This window comes from Ostrea edulis, chromosome 7 (assembly GCF_947568905.1).
Source record: "Ostrea edulis chromosome 7, xbOstEdul1.1, whole genome shotgun sequence".
In the NCBI taxonomy this organism is placed as follows: Eukaryota; Metazoa; Mollusca; class Bivalvia; order Ostreida; family Ostreidae; genus Ostrea; species Ostrea edulis.
This window is the reverse complement of record NC_079170.1, coordinates 12045477-12061905: the sequence shown is the minus strand read 5'-3', so window position 1 is coordinate 12061905 and position 16429 is coordinate 12045477. Positions and strand designations below refer to the sequence as shown.

At 32.6% G+C, this 16429-nt stretch overlaps 1 protein-coding gene across 3 annotated transcripts; it reads right to left on the bottom strand.

Annotated features, from left to right (window-relative positions):
* Positions 1 to 6505: 6505 nt before the first annotated feature.
* LOC125656171 (uncharacterized) lies at positions 6506 to 15967 on the bottom strand. 3 transcript variants are annotated; one of them, XM_056143323.1, is made up of 9 exons: positions 15953 to 15967; positions 14955 to 15040; positions 12743 to 12822; positions 11227 to 11317; positions 9990 to 10262; positions 9834 to 9857; positions 9592 to 9730; positions 8125 to 8239; positions 6506 to 7258 (listed from the first exon to the last, which is right to left on the bottom strand). In XM_056143323.1, exons 2-9 carry the CDS (start codon positions 14983 to 14985, stop codon positions 6926 to 6928), a joined length of 1086 nt encoding a protein of 361 aa, XP_055999298.1. In that variant the 5' UTR covers positions 14986 to 15040; positions 15953 to 15967; the 3' UTR covers positions 6506 to 6925. The 3 variants fall into 3 exon arrangements, with proteins under 3 accessions (XP_055999298.1, XP_055999299.1, XP_055999300.1); XM_056143324.1 differs by lacking the exon at positions 9834 to 9857; XM_056143325.1 differs by lacking the exon at positions 12743 to 12822.
* Between the last annotated feature and the right edge of the window lie 462 nt (positions 15968 to 16429).

Here is a 16429-nt window from a genome sequence, read left to right as displayed (position 1 = left end):
TGGGTCCAAATGGTTAAAAAGGTACCATTCTTAAAAAATCATCTTGTCATAAAGCACTGGAGAGAATGATTTGATATTATGCACGGGGCATATAAGCGACCATGAGATTCAAGTATATTGTTATTGGTTCTATCCTCCACCAATAAAAACTGGACACCATTGTATGATGGAAAATTGTTGAGTGTGGCAAAAAAAACAAACAAACAAAATCAGGGAATGAAAAAAGGTGTCATCAATGTAGTTAAGACAGTAAAAGATGTCTCTTGCAGATGTGAATATGGCATTTTTCCATAAAATAAAGCATCCCACATGACTATGCTATCTTCACTTGAGGGCACAAAAAGCAACATGATCATCCTTGCACTTCCAAACTTGGATTTTAACATTTTTTTGCATGAGAAGCAAAAAAAATTAACAGTAAAGAATTTAAGAATATGTGAGGTAACCATAAATGCATCAACAACTAGTGCAGATGTTGCAAATTGAATTAATTTTAGTAGATTTGGCCGTTGTGGTACTTAGGTTTAAGTATATCGGGGCACCTATTAATACTAGCTAGTGGGTTCAAACTTTTTTTTTTGGTAGGGCACTGGCTTTTAAATCTGAAGGTTGTATTTGAGACTTAGTGATACTTCCTAACAATTACACTTCATTTCTTTCACAGTAAAGTGGTAATTGGAGGATGCACAGCTTTTGCAGGAGCAATTTTAGGATTTAGCATAAATTCATTCATGCTTCGCTCAAATTTTTGCTAGGAAGAAGTTTTGCTTTTGTAGCATGATACAAAAATGATGATCAAATAGATTTTGAGTGTATTTTACAACTAATTTAATCTCCTTATGATGTTGAATGTTTGGCCGGGTTGCAGAACCTGCATTCAGCTTTGAAGTATGGTGAATGCCAGGTGATCAGCTGGCTGAGCGGACCACTTGTGCATGCAATGTACTTTGTGTAATCAAATCATATCACACCTCTAACTTGACATCCTTCAAACTTTGTACAATTGTATGGAGACATTAAAGATGTATTTTTGACTTTTTGGAAGCGCTCTGACATTTTTCCAAAATTTACATTTAGTTGAACTTTGTCACTTTCACAACTTGTTTTGAAATAGACAGTACCTACTTTGTAAAATTGATTCCTCTCATAGCGTTTACTTTACATTGTTCAGACCTTGCTTGTACAGTTGTAATGAACACATTGAAGATATGTATGTGATTTTTAGGAAGTGTTCAGACATTTTTTGGAAAAGTTTACATGTAGTTGAACTTTGTATTTTTCTCAGTATGTTATTAACTCCTCTCACAGCTTTTATTTGATATTCTTCAGACCATGTACAGTTGTAATGGACACGAAGAAAATCTGCATGTGGCACTTTAGAAGTGTGCTACATGTTCATATCTTTGTAATTTTCCCAGCATGATATCTAAAGGCATGACCTAAAATATTTCATTTTATGTCAGTGAATAATGTATTAAATCAACCATGCCATTTTGGCCAATTTTAGTATTTCTTGAAACCAACCCTAACCTTAACGTCTATACCTGTAGTCTGTAATGCATATTTAAATATATTTCAGGTTCTGTTCAGGAGTCCCTAAATGGTATTCAATGTTCTACAATGCTTCCAGGTATAGTTATGCTTTCATTGTTCTTTCGAATAATTTAATCAGTGCTTTAACATGAAGATGTTTAATAAGCTCTGTTTTAATGTGATGAAACTTTGAAACTTGAACACAAGGATTGTAAAAACTGTATTCTCAGATATTTGAGTCATCTGTTTTTCTCTCTTGATCATTTCTTTTTACCTCATTTTGGGTATTGATCTACATAACATTCTAAGTTACATTTCGGGAAATATTGCCTTTTACAATTTACTGACTTCTTAATTTCCTAATGAATAAGTAGACTACTGATGAATTCCATTCAATTTTAGAGGAAACTTGTTATGTTAATGAAGAAGATACTAACGGTGATGATGAACAGGTGGAATCAGTTCAAAAGAATGTTCCTAGGACATCTAGAAAATGCTCAGGCAAGAATTAAGTTTCATATTATATTTGCTCTACTGTTCTTAAACAATTGGATTATGCAATTTAATCAACTTTTGCTTATAAACCGAAGCCATTGAGGTGTCATTCCATGTTCTGTCATCTTTTAACTGTCCATTCATCCAGAACTGTATTACTTTTGTTACTGCTTCTCAAAGGGCAAGGTCTCTGGCTTGAGTACAACTGCAGTTAACATTTTTATACGCCCGTCTTAAGACGGGACGTATTTGGTATGGCGTTCATGTCCGTCCGTCTGTTAGCTTTTTCGTGTCCGACCCGTAACTTAAATACTACAAGGCCTAGAATCATCAAACTTTGTCTGTAGATACATCTTGGGTAGAAGGTGTGTCGCACATTAAAACCAGGTCACTGTGACTTTTCATTAAGAAGATATGGCCATATATGGCAAAAACTTGTCCGGCTCATAACTTGAAAACTATTAGACCTAGACCTAAAATCACCAAAATTGGTCAACTAATGCATCTTAGGTAGAAGGTGTGTCGCATCCTACTTTAAGGTCACTGTGACATTTAATTAAGGTGATATGAAAAAAGAATGTTTTAATGGGTACAATCTATACTGTTAACAATATGTGACGGGCGTATCATGTGCCGTGGCGGTGCACTTTATTAAATGTGTAAACAAGGCATCACACCTTCATTTAAATTAGAACATGGATGTATTTAACATGGATGACATTATGTGAGAATACCAATAAAAACATGGATGCCATTATATACATGTAGCTGAAAAATTGTTGAGTGTGGAGATAAACAATCAATAATCTCATAAAAACAAAGCAAATACAGAGGACAAGTTTGACTTTGATGACATATTATGCTAGAAATACTGCCCTTGAAAATTTTAATTCCACCACTTTTAACTTCAGATGAAATATCAGAATGTGATATGTTGGATTTACATTTAGTGCAAAAGTATATTGAGCAAAGATGAAGGTCAAAATTGTTTTAAAGTTGATGGTATTTTTCTTTTCAAAGTTACTGTCCTTGAATTGTTAGATTTTAATAATCATTGTTAAAGTGAATGATAATTGTATTATGGGTCAGTACAAGGAATTCTTGAGGAGATGAGCAGTAGGGAAACAAACAAATTGTCTTCTCAGAAAGACTTACTGTAGTTTCATCATTTTTTGTCGATCATCAATTTTCGTGGATTTTGTTGTTGACTTCATACATGAATTCAAATGTTCAACGAAATGTTATAATTACCTATATATGTTAAATATAAAACATTCATCCATGAATTCAAATATCCTAGAATCTAAGCATCTTTGCTTGAACCGAAGCACCTACTGAAAACCATGGAATTCCATGACCGGGAATATTAATGAAACCAAAGTAACTATTTTCAGTAAAGCTTCTCAAGAAAATACAGCTTTGCCCCATCCATCTCACTGTGTTTTACTGTTATTGCTTCTTGCTGGTTTACACCAGTAAAATCAACACAACCACCAACAGTCATAAAACAGATTTGTAATGTTAGACAAGCTAGATGGCAACATTTAAAAAGACATAACTTTCATATTTTGGAAGACACATTATTTCGTTTTGGTGTTCAAATTATAATGCATTTACAGTTAATATAAAATCATACTTTTTGTTGTAGTGAAATGGTCAAGAGAAGATAGCATTATTGTAAGAAATCATTTTAGGGACTTTGTATATCAGACTGCCATCTGCTCCACAAATGAGAGACCACTGCAAAGTAAGCATTTGTAATGAATACATGTAATGTAAATATATATAGAATGGAAATGATTACATGAAGGTTGTGAGATAAGATCGTAATGAATTTTATTATGATCTCCCTTAGTTTACCAAGGTTGTGATTAAGGGCTAATTATACCCCCACAAGGATAGGGGGTATACTGTTTTACCCTTGTGTGTCATTCCATCCGTCTGTCCATCATTCCATCTGTAACACCTTTCTGTTTGCCATATCTCAAAAATTATACAACTTAACATCTTAGAATTTTGTACATAGCTTTATATGGATGAGATGTATTGTGAGATGCAATTTCAGATCCATCGGACATCTACTTCCTGTTTGCCGAAAACTTAGAATGAAATATTTTCTGTTTTGAATGTGAAAATCCGTTTCCGACGATGAGAAATCTTAATGTTTTAACAAAATATTATCATAAATTGTAAGCTAGTATACAAAATGTGACTTTTACAATGAAACATTACGAAGGAAAATTATAAACTTCTTCATGCAGATGTACTTCATGTAAAGTTTGATACATATGTGCATATCTATGTGTCTTGTTCCATTAATATCAAGAGCTGAAGTATGTTTTGTTGTTGTAAATCCGTATTTTCTCGCCATTAGTCATGAGAACGAAAGTGTAGGCTGTCCATAATTATGTCTAAATCATTGTAAAATTATAATAAAGACATCTCTTCTCTTCAATCAATGAATGGCTAATTCGAAAGGATTGTTTTCTCTCTTTTATAACAATTCTGAACTCTTTACATTATATGGGGAAATTCAACGACACAAACTTAAGTGTTAATATAGGATAGTTCATAGAAGGTTAGATATAAGAAGGTGTAATGATTTTCAAATATGTAATTTCAACCAGTCTCTGAACAAACTCCGTAATGTCTTTATATGGTAAAAAAAGAGAATTATTTGTGATTAAAAAGACAAGGTAACATATAATTGTCAATCTAATAGATACCATATAATTGCGAACAGGGAAAACACGAACCCCTGGAAACCCTAGAGGTGGGATCAGGTTCCTGGGAGGAGGAACCATTTCTTGTTGACCAATCACATCCACCATGAATGCAAGGTGAAGATAACGAACAGTGATCAATCTCATAACTCCTATATTTTGGTCAGGTAAATGTAGTTATCCTAAATCAAATTCAGTTTGTAAAGATTGACTTAACAATTGGTATGTAACGTTTCAGAGAACAGTGTACTGAAGAACAGTTTGTATTTGTAGATTCGATGATTAATATTAAAAATGGAGAGCACATTGATGTCCAAAAAAGAATAATGAAAATGTTTCTTATGGAAACTGCATTCTTCAATTTATGTATATGCCTTTTCTATTTGTACATGCAATTGGAACATTTATTCAAATAACTATTTCGTTTGAAGATACCCATCTTTTTTGCAATGCTATCAAAAGAATTTAAATAAAGAAGATGGCGAAAATGAATTAGTGAGAACAATGAAGATCCGTAAATTATAAAACATTAGAATATTATCTTACAATCTATTAGCGATTTACGAGTTTTGCAGCATAAACAGCAGCTTCTGCAATAATAATGAAAATCGGAAATATTGGTATCATGTGATCAGCCATCCAAAAAAAGAAAACACTTTGTAAAACATTCTACGCATAAATACGGATACCCTGGTATTAATATTAAGAATGTCAGAGTTTTCTATTCATAAAATCTGCGTAGTCCTTGTTGATAAGGTCTTTGAAAGGTCTTTTGGAAATTCCAGTGACATTAATTGTGTCCCTTTCTTAGCTGACCTATTTTTGTATTACTATGAAGCAGAGTTTTTTCGATTCGATGTGCCCCAATAAAGTACTTGCTTCATGTTTACATATTCATTTAACATGCACGTTAAAAAGATGAACATGTGTGAGAGGCTTGGAATTTAACTTTATTACTTCAAATTCTCCATCGTCAGCTTACGTATTTGTGTAACAATGTTTCATTGTCCGTGATGTTTGTACCATCTGACTGGTTGGATCTATTTCTGCGCCTGTTCATTCTTACAGGTAGATGGATGTTGTAGGATTTTCGACATCACCATTTAAAATTAACATTCCGGAAGTTCTGTGACTATTGTTGTGGTGTGGTTCCCTAATTCAGTGTGATGTTGGGTAAGTGCTGCCTGGCATGTTTCATCCCATTTGTTGGACCGTTAATTCGTGCTGACTTTGACTGTGGACTACTCCATTATATGATCAGTAACCACGTGCCTAGAACGATTTAACATTATCTGGTAGCCAGTCATATTCGTCATGAGTCCTATATCTTGACCCGGTAAACGGAATAATCCGTAGTTAAAATGATTATGTAAAACAAGAACAGTAAGCAAGGCTCAAATGAAAGGTGAATATAATGAACATTCACCAATCTCATAGCTCCTATAAGGAATACAACATGGGAAGTTGGACGAACACGGACTCCTTGACATACCAGTTGTGGGATCAGGTGCCAATTTAGAAATTATATGTTTGTCAGAACGACCTAATTTGCCAACACTTCCATAGGGTTAAAAGCTGTGTGACATGTTTCATACCAGTTTGATATACTGTTTTGGTGTACTGATTTTCTAATAAAGGTTGAAGTCAGGAAAGAGCCATTTGTAGATCCCCCCCCCCCCTGTTTTCTGTACGCAAATTTTACAATAATATTTCAATAACGATGTCATCATTTAAAAAAAAAAATAAAAGACTGATTTTGCTGCACCTTTTAATCAGAATTCGACATGTTTTATATGTCAGGATTGTCAAGCAATTTTAGTATATGTTTAAAACATGGGTAAATGGTTAGTGGTTTTGCTTTGTGGCAGTAATTGCCTCTTTGCCAAACACTCGGCATTTAGAAGTAAGAGCTCGAGTCGTGGGTTCTATGTAGCGTTGATAATATACCAAATCGCCATTGTTACCATCCTAGTGATTCTGTGCAAGTCTAAATATGTAGCACTACACCTGTAGCTATTGACGTCTTACGAGTAAATAAAATATTCAAAAGACGTTAACAAATAAACAAAGAAACAAAAATTTCTACAGATCATCAGAATAACGTAAACATTGTTTCAAGCACTTCAAATTCATTTTGAGGAAATTAATTATAGTCCTAATCCAAATGTAATCCTTTAACAAGACGTTTCTTTGAATAACGTGACATCTTCTCTCTTCTCCAAACAGAAGTATAATTGTTGCATGTCTTCGTTTTTGTTTTCCGTAAGGGGTGACTGTTCACCCAATGTCAATAACGTATCATTTAAGGTCTTTTCATTCTGCACATTTTCTACTCTCCCCATCTTCAGCATTCGTTCTTCTGATCCTTTCAAAAAGTTGTACGTATCACTTTGCAGTTCCTCCTCGGGCCTTGAATAATTGTATACATCGGGTATATCCGTGTCGATACCAGAATACATCCCTGGATCAAGGATGTTTGAATTGGTTGAGGCATCATCATTGCTAGACTGAATCAAAGACAAGGAAGACCGAACGTGAAAAGATTAGCATCATTAAAAAGAAATCCGCAGTTAATTATCCAATAAACGCAAACAATACGTTATATTTTAAATATGATATCAAAGGAGTTAAGGTCATTTCCTAAAATCTTAATACAATTCTTCAGATTACCAGTTAACAGTCTGGATATGACGTCAAAATCATTACCATAAATCATATTTCGTATTGTTTTGCTTAGAAATTGGGCGATTTGGTTATGGAAGATTTAAATCAAACTATAGAGGAAGACGTACATGTATATGTAATTATACACACTCGTCCTATTCTACATTTCATTTTAATATGGGACTTTAATTTTGGTGGAGGAATGATATAACATGTAGTTTGGAACAAGATCATGTTTAGATCCATTGTATTTCTGACATTCTGAGCATTAAGCAGGGAATGTAATGTAAATTTCATCAAGTGCGCCACTGAATACTAGTGAGGTTTTAAACAGCTAAAACCAAAAAAGCAAATGTTCCGATTTTTCCTAAAATCTAATACACACAGATATGCCACTGGGTGACATGTGTGACGAATTAACAGTGAACAGAACACGTAGTTCTGACTGGAGTTCAAATAGAAATTGGCTATAAAGTCTCTAAGTCATTTATCTTTTCTTTGACTACAATCATTTTAAAGTCAAGAAACATAAACTGATGTTTGCCAAATCGTCTTACAAAATGACCCATAAAGAAAGAATTGATAGGTTAAACGGATATTAATCATTGCTTTGGTGTATTTTCTTAGCTGCATGGACATTTTATTGCTGGATTTTCATTGTCCTCAAGGCGGGTATTTCAGTTAGGTGTTTAGTAATATTAGGATTTACCCCTTCCTCTTGCAAATTTGAAATATCCGTATAAACTGCATTTAGATATCCCTCATTGGTAGCATAGGAGTCCTCAGTCTGCACAGATATAGACGTTAAAGAATGTCTGGCGTTCCTATGTTGGAAAGAAACCAATTAAGTCATGCATTATTTTATTATCCCATTGTGCGGAACATATGAATATTACAACGAGAGATCAATATCATAAATACAAACAATGTAAAATTAAGAGCTAGGCACACACAGATTTTGGATACACCAGAGGTGAAATAAGGTATATAGGAGGAGTAAACATCTGTTGACCGGTCACATCTACTGCGAACCCTATACTTTGATCCGCTAAGCAAGGTAGTTAATAGACAAAATCGGTATTGGAAGACTGACCTTCCAATTGTTATTAAACACGTCAATTTGATCAAATGGCAAGGTATATTTGCAAATTATAACGATCATAGAATTTGTAAAATTATGGCTTTAACCATTTAATATGTTTGTATTTTGCCTCGATTTCAAAAGAATGTGATCCTCTGGTATACCCAGGGTTCATGTTTGCCCTTCTCTTCCTCTTTATAGGATATTTGAAATCGACAGCCGTTTCTTGTCTTCATTTGTTTATATGGGGGACTCTGTGGTGTCTTTTATTTCGAATTGAGATATTTTGAATCGAAATATCATTGAACATGAATATCTATAATACATATCGCGTATAGATGACTTCAAATATGAGGGAATCTGAATGAGCGGTTTTCGGATAGATGATATCGGAGATAACGACCATTTTCTCACAGTGAGAAACTATTGCGGAATCAATGGATGTTTACTACCCCTAGATTGACCTTCATAGGTAGTGTAACTCAATATTCTTACTATATTTAACACCTGATACATTCTTTATAATTCCTATTTTGTTTAACTTTATTTTTCTTTCATCTAATATAGAATATTTCCAACAATCGACATGTTTTGATCAATGTTCATGTTCAGAATGAAGTGAAGGAATAGAATTCCTATTTTTCCTTAATTTCCACACCACATTGATAACTGACAACCTGATCTCAATTCTCCATATCAAACCAAAAATGCAAAACAAAACCACTTGTTCGCATGTGAATACCGATAGGACTATATCATTCTCCTATTATGAAGATATTTTCACCCTTTGAAAAGATAGTGTAAATGGAGATATCATTGGATAAGAAAAACAAAATAGACAAAAGTTATGCAACGTCACCAGTAGTTTGTCATCTTGAACAGAACAACTGGTTTCTTACTGAAAATTGAAAGAACCAACATTTTTGTAGCGGACATCTTCAATCCAATTTGGTCCTGTAAAAGTGGGATTGATTTAACCTTTCTATTTTGTTTATATGACACTTGTTTTCTTTTGTAGTGAACCTTACCTGGGAGAATATTTCTAATTTCTAAAATATAGAACACACCTTTTGCAACATTCATACTAAACGTTACCAGCGTTTACGAATCCAATCTCTCAAATAGAAAAATATACTGGAAATCATAACTCCGGTCAGGAAAGCTGCCAATAACATAAGCCATCCTCTTCCGCTTAAATTTGTATGGTTTCTTCTTTCAGTAGTTTCACGCATTTCTATATATTGAAGCATATCATTAATGCGAAAGACAGGCTGAGAACACTTTAGTGATATTTATAATGTTGAATATATTCAACTCCAAACTGAAGTAATCCTTACTTTTTGGTTGGTCCCTCGTTTTATCTAATGGTATATATAATAATCTAATTTAAAAACAAACATAGATATTGCCATTATCTCCTTAACATGACAATTTCCTAATTACTATACAGCTATGAAAAACTTGTACGCACATGATAGCAAAAACAGTATTACCTGCATCACTCGAGTTGGTGACGCAATCCTTGAATTCCATCGTAGCATACTTATACATACAGGATGGACTTAATATATCAGTGTCAATTCTTTCCAATGCATTCATATCCGTTTTTCTTTTAAATGTTGAATTACAGAGAATGTTGATGCATTGTGAAACTCCTTTAGTTTTCATACAGAAAAATATCCTATCATCTTCCGGGTTAGTATAAACGTTACAACTATTACTGTAATTTTTCTCTCGGCAGGTCTTCATGATTCTGGATACATTACCTGGAATTATATATCGTTTGATTAATGACATCTTAGTTTTCCTAGCAAATCAGTCTCCTGATATCAACTTCTTTTCAGCTCATTTCTACATGATTATAACATATCAACAATATGTGAGTTGATATTGTGTTAAATTTAATGATATCAAGAGTTTTTGTTTTTTCTTTCACTAATATGTATAGGTAGGTATAATTATACAGCAGAAAAACGGTGCTACTTAATCCACATTCCACTCAAATGGGTAACCCACAGTAAGTCTGAAACAAGATAATTTGCATTGTAAATGTAATTTTTATAAATATGATCAATGTAGTTTGACATACCATAAAAGCCACCACAGTTCCGGTTGTCCTCTGAGAAGTTCAATTCATGACAATATTAAATCCTACAAATTATCAAAAAGAATTATTTGATTTTAAAGCCAATAATTTGATTCTTTGATAATTTTTTGCTGTATGATTATTTTCCTAACTATAAATTTTCCACATTGTAATTGACCATGTTGACAACTTATTATCAAATATTTTTTTAGAACCATCAAAAATTCATTCTTATAAGCAAATGTCTAGTGATATATGGGTTACTAGCTGAAATTTCAATGTTCGATATTTCCACCTTTTTATTTGTAGAAAATATTTAAAAAGTATGGAAATCATTTAATGACCTAGATTTGACGCAAGCCACCTCCCTTAAACTGTACCTAGACAGAGATTGAAAAGGAAAATGCCGCTATACAGAAACATTCATAATCTAGTCGTGAATGTTGACAGGAGAATATCAATTATCATCCAATGGTTTCTTCTTTTAATTGTATTTCAAATATATTCAAAACTGGCTATAGAGATGCAAAGGGAAACATACAAATACATACCCTATTGTTTATAACCAATAATGGAAACGTGTTTAATCGATTCAGTTGAAACATGTCTGATGAATGGAAAGTGAAAGTAATTCTTTAACTTACTCATACTTTCCGACAGTTGACATTTGGGCAGTAGACGCCGAATTGTGGAACAATGATACCCCCATGATGAAAACCATACACAGTGTGCAGCCTATAGAAAATAAATAGCTCTGCTGAATATCTCGTCATTGTATCAAACGAATATGTACCTGAATTACTTATATGAACAATTGCTGTAATCGTATTATCTAAGATTTGGCAAAATATGATCGTATGCCTTATTTGATGCAGTCATACTTAGAGCTTATTTAAGCCTTTTCTTGATCAAAATAGATGTTATTATACATGTGCAGCAGGTTCATATGCACACTATTGAATTGAGCATTCTTCGTTATCTTTGCTTTTACATGAATTCAATCTATATTTAGATACATCAAAATATATATTGTATGAGTGAGAGTTATCTGAAAAGATAACGTTGATTGCTGACTTCATTACCAGAAAATGAAAAATAATTAAAGTCAAATTTTCCAATTGATCAATCCCATATTTTAATAAATTATCTTTCACACGATAGGGTTATCTTGATATATATCATTTTGATATAATTAAAAATAGCATATAATATCTGTGTAATTCACAAAAAGTCTCAAAATGTCAATTCTGACTGAAGTATATTCACAGTTCACCTCCATAATACATTCATCTGGTGCGTATTCAATCATATATACGTTACCGTGTATCGTTTTTAGAAAGAGTGAGATTTGTATACTAGTATTAAGTATGCATCACTTTCTCTATTCTCTTGACTTCCCCATACATTTTGAAATTATTTTTGATGTTCTGAAATTACTTGTGAGAGAACAGAGTAGCAGGTAAGTGAGATGAAATGTATTTGGATTTTTTCCCAAATGGATCGTCAGATAGAATAAAAATCTTGACGGACACTAGATTATACCTATATGGAATATGTACAATATACATCATATTTTGTTGACAAAATTTTCATAAATAGCGTAGACACTAATGTTTAACGTTAATTCATATCTTTACATTGTTGCCTTGTTTGTGTATGTTGCGAGGAGTTATGAGATTGATCATTGTTCGTTATTTTCGCCTTTTATAATAAAAAAAGATGAATTCGGTCTTTGATGTGTTCATCTTATTTGGCAGCAGGAGGCAACTGAATAAATGTAGCACAAAAGTTATTAACATTAATGGTGATGAAATTGAACCAGAACGTTATATAAATATTGCTTTTATCTGTACTGATTTCCCATTTGGACTATTGTAATGTGATTTTATACGGCATAGCACAGACTGAAATATGTAAAATGCAAAGAATCCAAACCATGGCTGCAAACTGGTATTAAATCGTAGGAAATTTGACAGTTCTAGGGATGCTCTCATTGACCTACATTGGTTACCTGACGATTCTAGAATATCATTTAAATTATTGACGACCTTCATGTATAAGTGTTATGTCGGCCAAATGCCATTGTATTTAGCAGAACTTTTAACGAAACAGGTACGAAATAAGAAGTTGCGCTCCGCTCAATCTTCTGAGAGTTCCTACATCGTTCCTTTTAACAGGCGTGAAACTTTCAGTGATAGAAGTTTCGGAACCATTGAATCGAGACTGGGACAATTTACCGGCTGAAATAAGAAAGTTCAAATCTTTAGATACTTTTAAAGCCAAATTGAAAACACATTTGTTTAGACAGTTTTAATGTACATGATTTAAGTTTAGTATGTAAAACTTAAACGGTACCAATTTTGATGCACCAGATGCGCATTTCGACAAATTATGTCTCTTCAGTGATGCTCAACCGAAATCTTTGAAATCCGAAATAACAATGACGTTTTAGAGCTATTATAGGCAAAAACAGTATGCCAAAAAAGTGGAGTCAAATTCGTTCAAGGATAGGAGCTATGCGTGAGGGAGATAATCCTTAATTTTGAAATGAATTTCTAACTTTTATAACAGCAATTAAATATACATCCGTATTTCTAGGCTAGTAATGAAGTATTTAGCTACTGGGATGTATATGTAAAGTATATGTAGAGTGTGTTTGCATATATATGGTGTATTGTTTATTCTTTTAAACCTTTTTATGTTATACATGTACAACGCCATTGAATACTTTGTGTTTTTAGATTTAAACATTGATAAAAAACTGGAAAACCAAAAATTCAGACGATATAAAATTCTCCAACGTGAGTGTGGTTGGCAAAGGGGCGAACAAGTGAAATATATAAATTTCCATCGGAAATGAAATACATTCATAGAAAGATAACTATTGATCCCTCAATTTGATCTTTGTGCATATACAAATTTGTATTTTCTTCCACATACATGAACGTCTCCCTATATTGATTATGACCAACCTGCTAATGAATTTCAATAACTACATCTAAGTCGGAAATAATTACCATACACATAGTTGAAAACCCGCGACTTTCTGTAGCGGTGATCTACTACTTAAAAGCAATTACTCTATAAAGTTCCAGGTATCAATTGGACAATAGTAGTAATATTTTATCTACTAACTTACCAACATACCATCTAATCTACCGATAAAGGAATGGTAGATAATTTATTCGAAATTATATTATTTCATTTGGAAATGAGACCTTCATCTTTTGACCTTTCATAATCCATCTATATCCAAATATGTGTTTAAAATGTATTTATAACTACAGATTGACTAACGGGTGAATTAATGCCTCGTTCACACGAAGAATTTAATTCGCATTAAACGTAAGTTAAATCTGAACCGCGTTCACACGGAGATTTACTTCGAATTAAAATTGACGTCGCGATTTAATGCGAATTAAATTTACTTCGCATTAGCTCCGTGTGAACGCTAAGCGAAGCTAATTCGAATTAAATGTAGACACATGAGTAATGGCCAATTTGGGTCGCATGCATCATACCCATAGTCAGCTATATATATTTATGTTAGTTTTGTACGAAAAACTAAGCAAAATGATAATAATCACTAAAAACATGTACAAACAGCATGTCATTAGATAATGTCAGATGTAAATCTGTGTTCTGCATAGGCATACTGAGTAATACATGTGGAAGGAATTGTTTTTAAATACGACAACAATGTTTTAAAATAGTGATAATATGATTTTCTTTTTTACATTTTTTAAAACATATACCGCTCATTGTTAATTTTTATACCATATGACGTCATAGTAGACTTATAATACGTATTAGTAATTAAAAAAATTACGTCATAACAGTAGTCAGCGGAATGGTGAAAAAGACGTTCCGAAGTTTTAAAATTGGGCCCATGAAGAAACAATATATTGCCTAGATTGAATGCTGGTTGTCGGAGGAAATAACAAGTAATTTCTTAGGAACATATAAATAAACACGACAAAAAAACTCCTTATGTGTAGATCAGAATTATGTATGTAGGCCTAAATTGTAAACATGTAGTATACTACATGTAGGTCTATATATAGCGTTTTGAACAAAGAATTCTGTATAGATCTACACAATGTTCATTAAAATATCTATAAAAATAATTTTCAATAACATAGTCTATTCTTTAATTTATTTTGCGCACCCTTTAATAGAGATGCATACGAATTTAATGTGCATTAGTTTACTTCGCATTAAATATTACCGCCGTGTGAACGCTATTTAATTCGAATTAATTTAATGCGCACTATTTTACTTCGCATCAAATTTGATGCGAAGTAAAATTTAATGCGCATCCGTGTGAACGAGGCATCAAATGGATATCTATAATATGTTATTTAAATCTTACCTGGAAGACTATTAAAATGAAACTGTTCCATGTCTACCTATGTTAAAATCCTGACCCAGCGTTTATTCCTCTTTGAATCAAATGCACTGTGGAAAATGAAGTGTGAGATAAGTTATATTGCATTTATTTCCGTTAAAAACATCACATGAAAACTCTGCATTGCTGAAAATCCTAAGTACCATTAACAACTGAATACTTCCTCAACAGATAACAATCAATGATTCATTTCAAGGATTGTCTTATATTTGTGCGTGTTGCAAAATGAAAATTCGTTTAAGGATGTTCTCTCCTGGTTTGAATGTTTTCAGAAGTATCAAACTTTTTTGATAAACCATTTTAATTGATACATCTTTATCCGAAAGACATTTAAAACATAAAAAAGAGGATGTTAGTGTGGACTTTAAAGAATTACAGCCCCTCAAAGTTGCCCCTTTGCTGAAACTTAATTTTTCATGAAAATCACCAATTTTCACAAGAAACACACTATAAAACAAATATTAAGGACAGAATAATCTTGGCTTTCTTTTATTTTATGAAAATTAAGCATAATTGATTATTTCAATAACGTTTACATAAAATATATCACCAATTCTACAAAAAAGGAAGTATTAATTAACATAATTGTATAAAATATCACACAAATTTGAAGACCTATTTCATAAAAAAATTCAACCTCGGGAGAATATCTGTATCAAACTTTTTCTGAAATTACAAATGTAGATTTTAATCGTATTTTTGCTTAATTGAAATGAAAAAAAATGTTTGGGGTAGTGTGCATTGGAACAAAGATTTGAACCATTTTGTGTCCCCCCTGACACTGACATACATTCTAAACAATAACAATATACGATTTGTTATAAAATGTGTATTTTTGAATCCATATTTACAAATTCTATATATTTATTTCATTATATGATAAATAATCAGAAAACATAAATAATATATGCATATATACAGTACTAATTCATTTACAACTACAGAATGTGTAAAACATATACCCCCGCATCAGCATTTTCTAATTACCATGCACTGTGACCTTGATCTTTGACCTTCTGACCCCAAAATTGATAGGCATCTTCCTTTCTTTGTATGTATCCTTATGTCCAAATGTGGTTTGAATATAATGCAAAGTACTTGAATTATCACCCAGAAACTAGTTTTAACAGTCAACTTCCATGTGGCCATGAGGAAGAAATCTGCACTTCCTGGTATGGTTCTTCATATGATGATAGCACGACTCATCCCTCTCACTGTGGTTACCAAATGGATGTAGCTAAAAAGCAAACATTGGAACTCAATTTCTATTAATACTGTAAATTCTTAACAATAGAACATAATACACTATTAGGTTTATCACCAGACTGCTAATACACCAACTTCAACTAACTCCATTTTTTGTCTAGCCAGGGATTACGTTTTAATGCCTTGCCCAACAAATTGTTACTCTAAAAGAATATTATATATGAATATGTTAG

Excerpts from the sequence above, each read along its gene's own strand:
- LOC125656171 (XM_056143323.1), bottom strand. The coding sequence starts at position 14,985 with ATGGAACAGTTTCATTTTAATAGTCTTCCAG. Across the intron at positions 12,823-14,954 it reads TCATTTTAATAGTCTTCCAG|CCGGTAAATTGTCCCAGTCT; the intron begins GTAAGATTTAAA and ends TTCTTATTTCAG. Across the intron at positions 8,240-9,591 it reads GATTGGATTCGTAAACGCTG|GAACGCCAGACATTCTTTAA; the intron begins GTAACGTTTAGT and ends TTTCCAACATAG.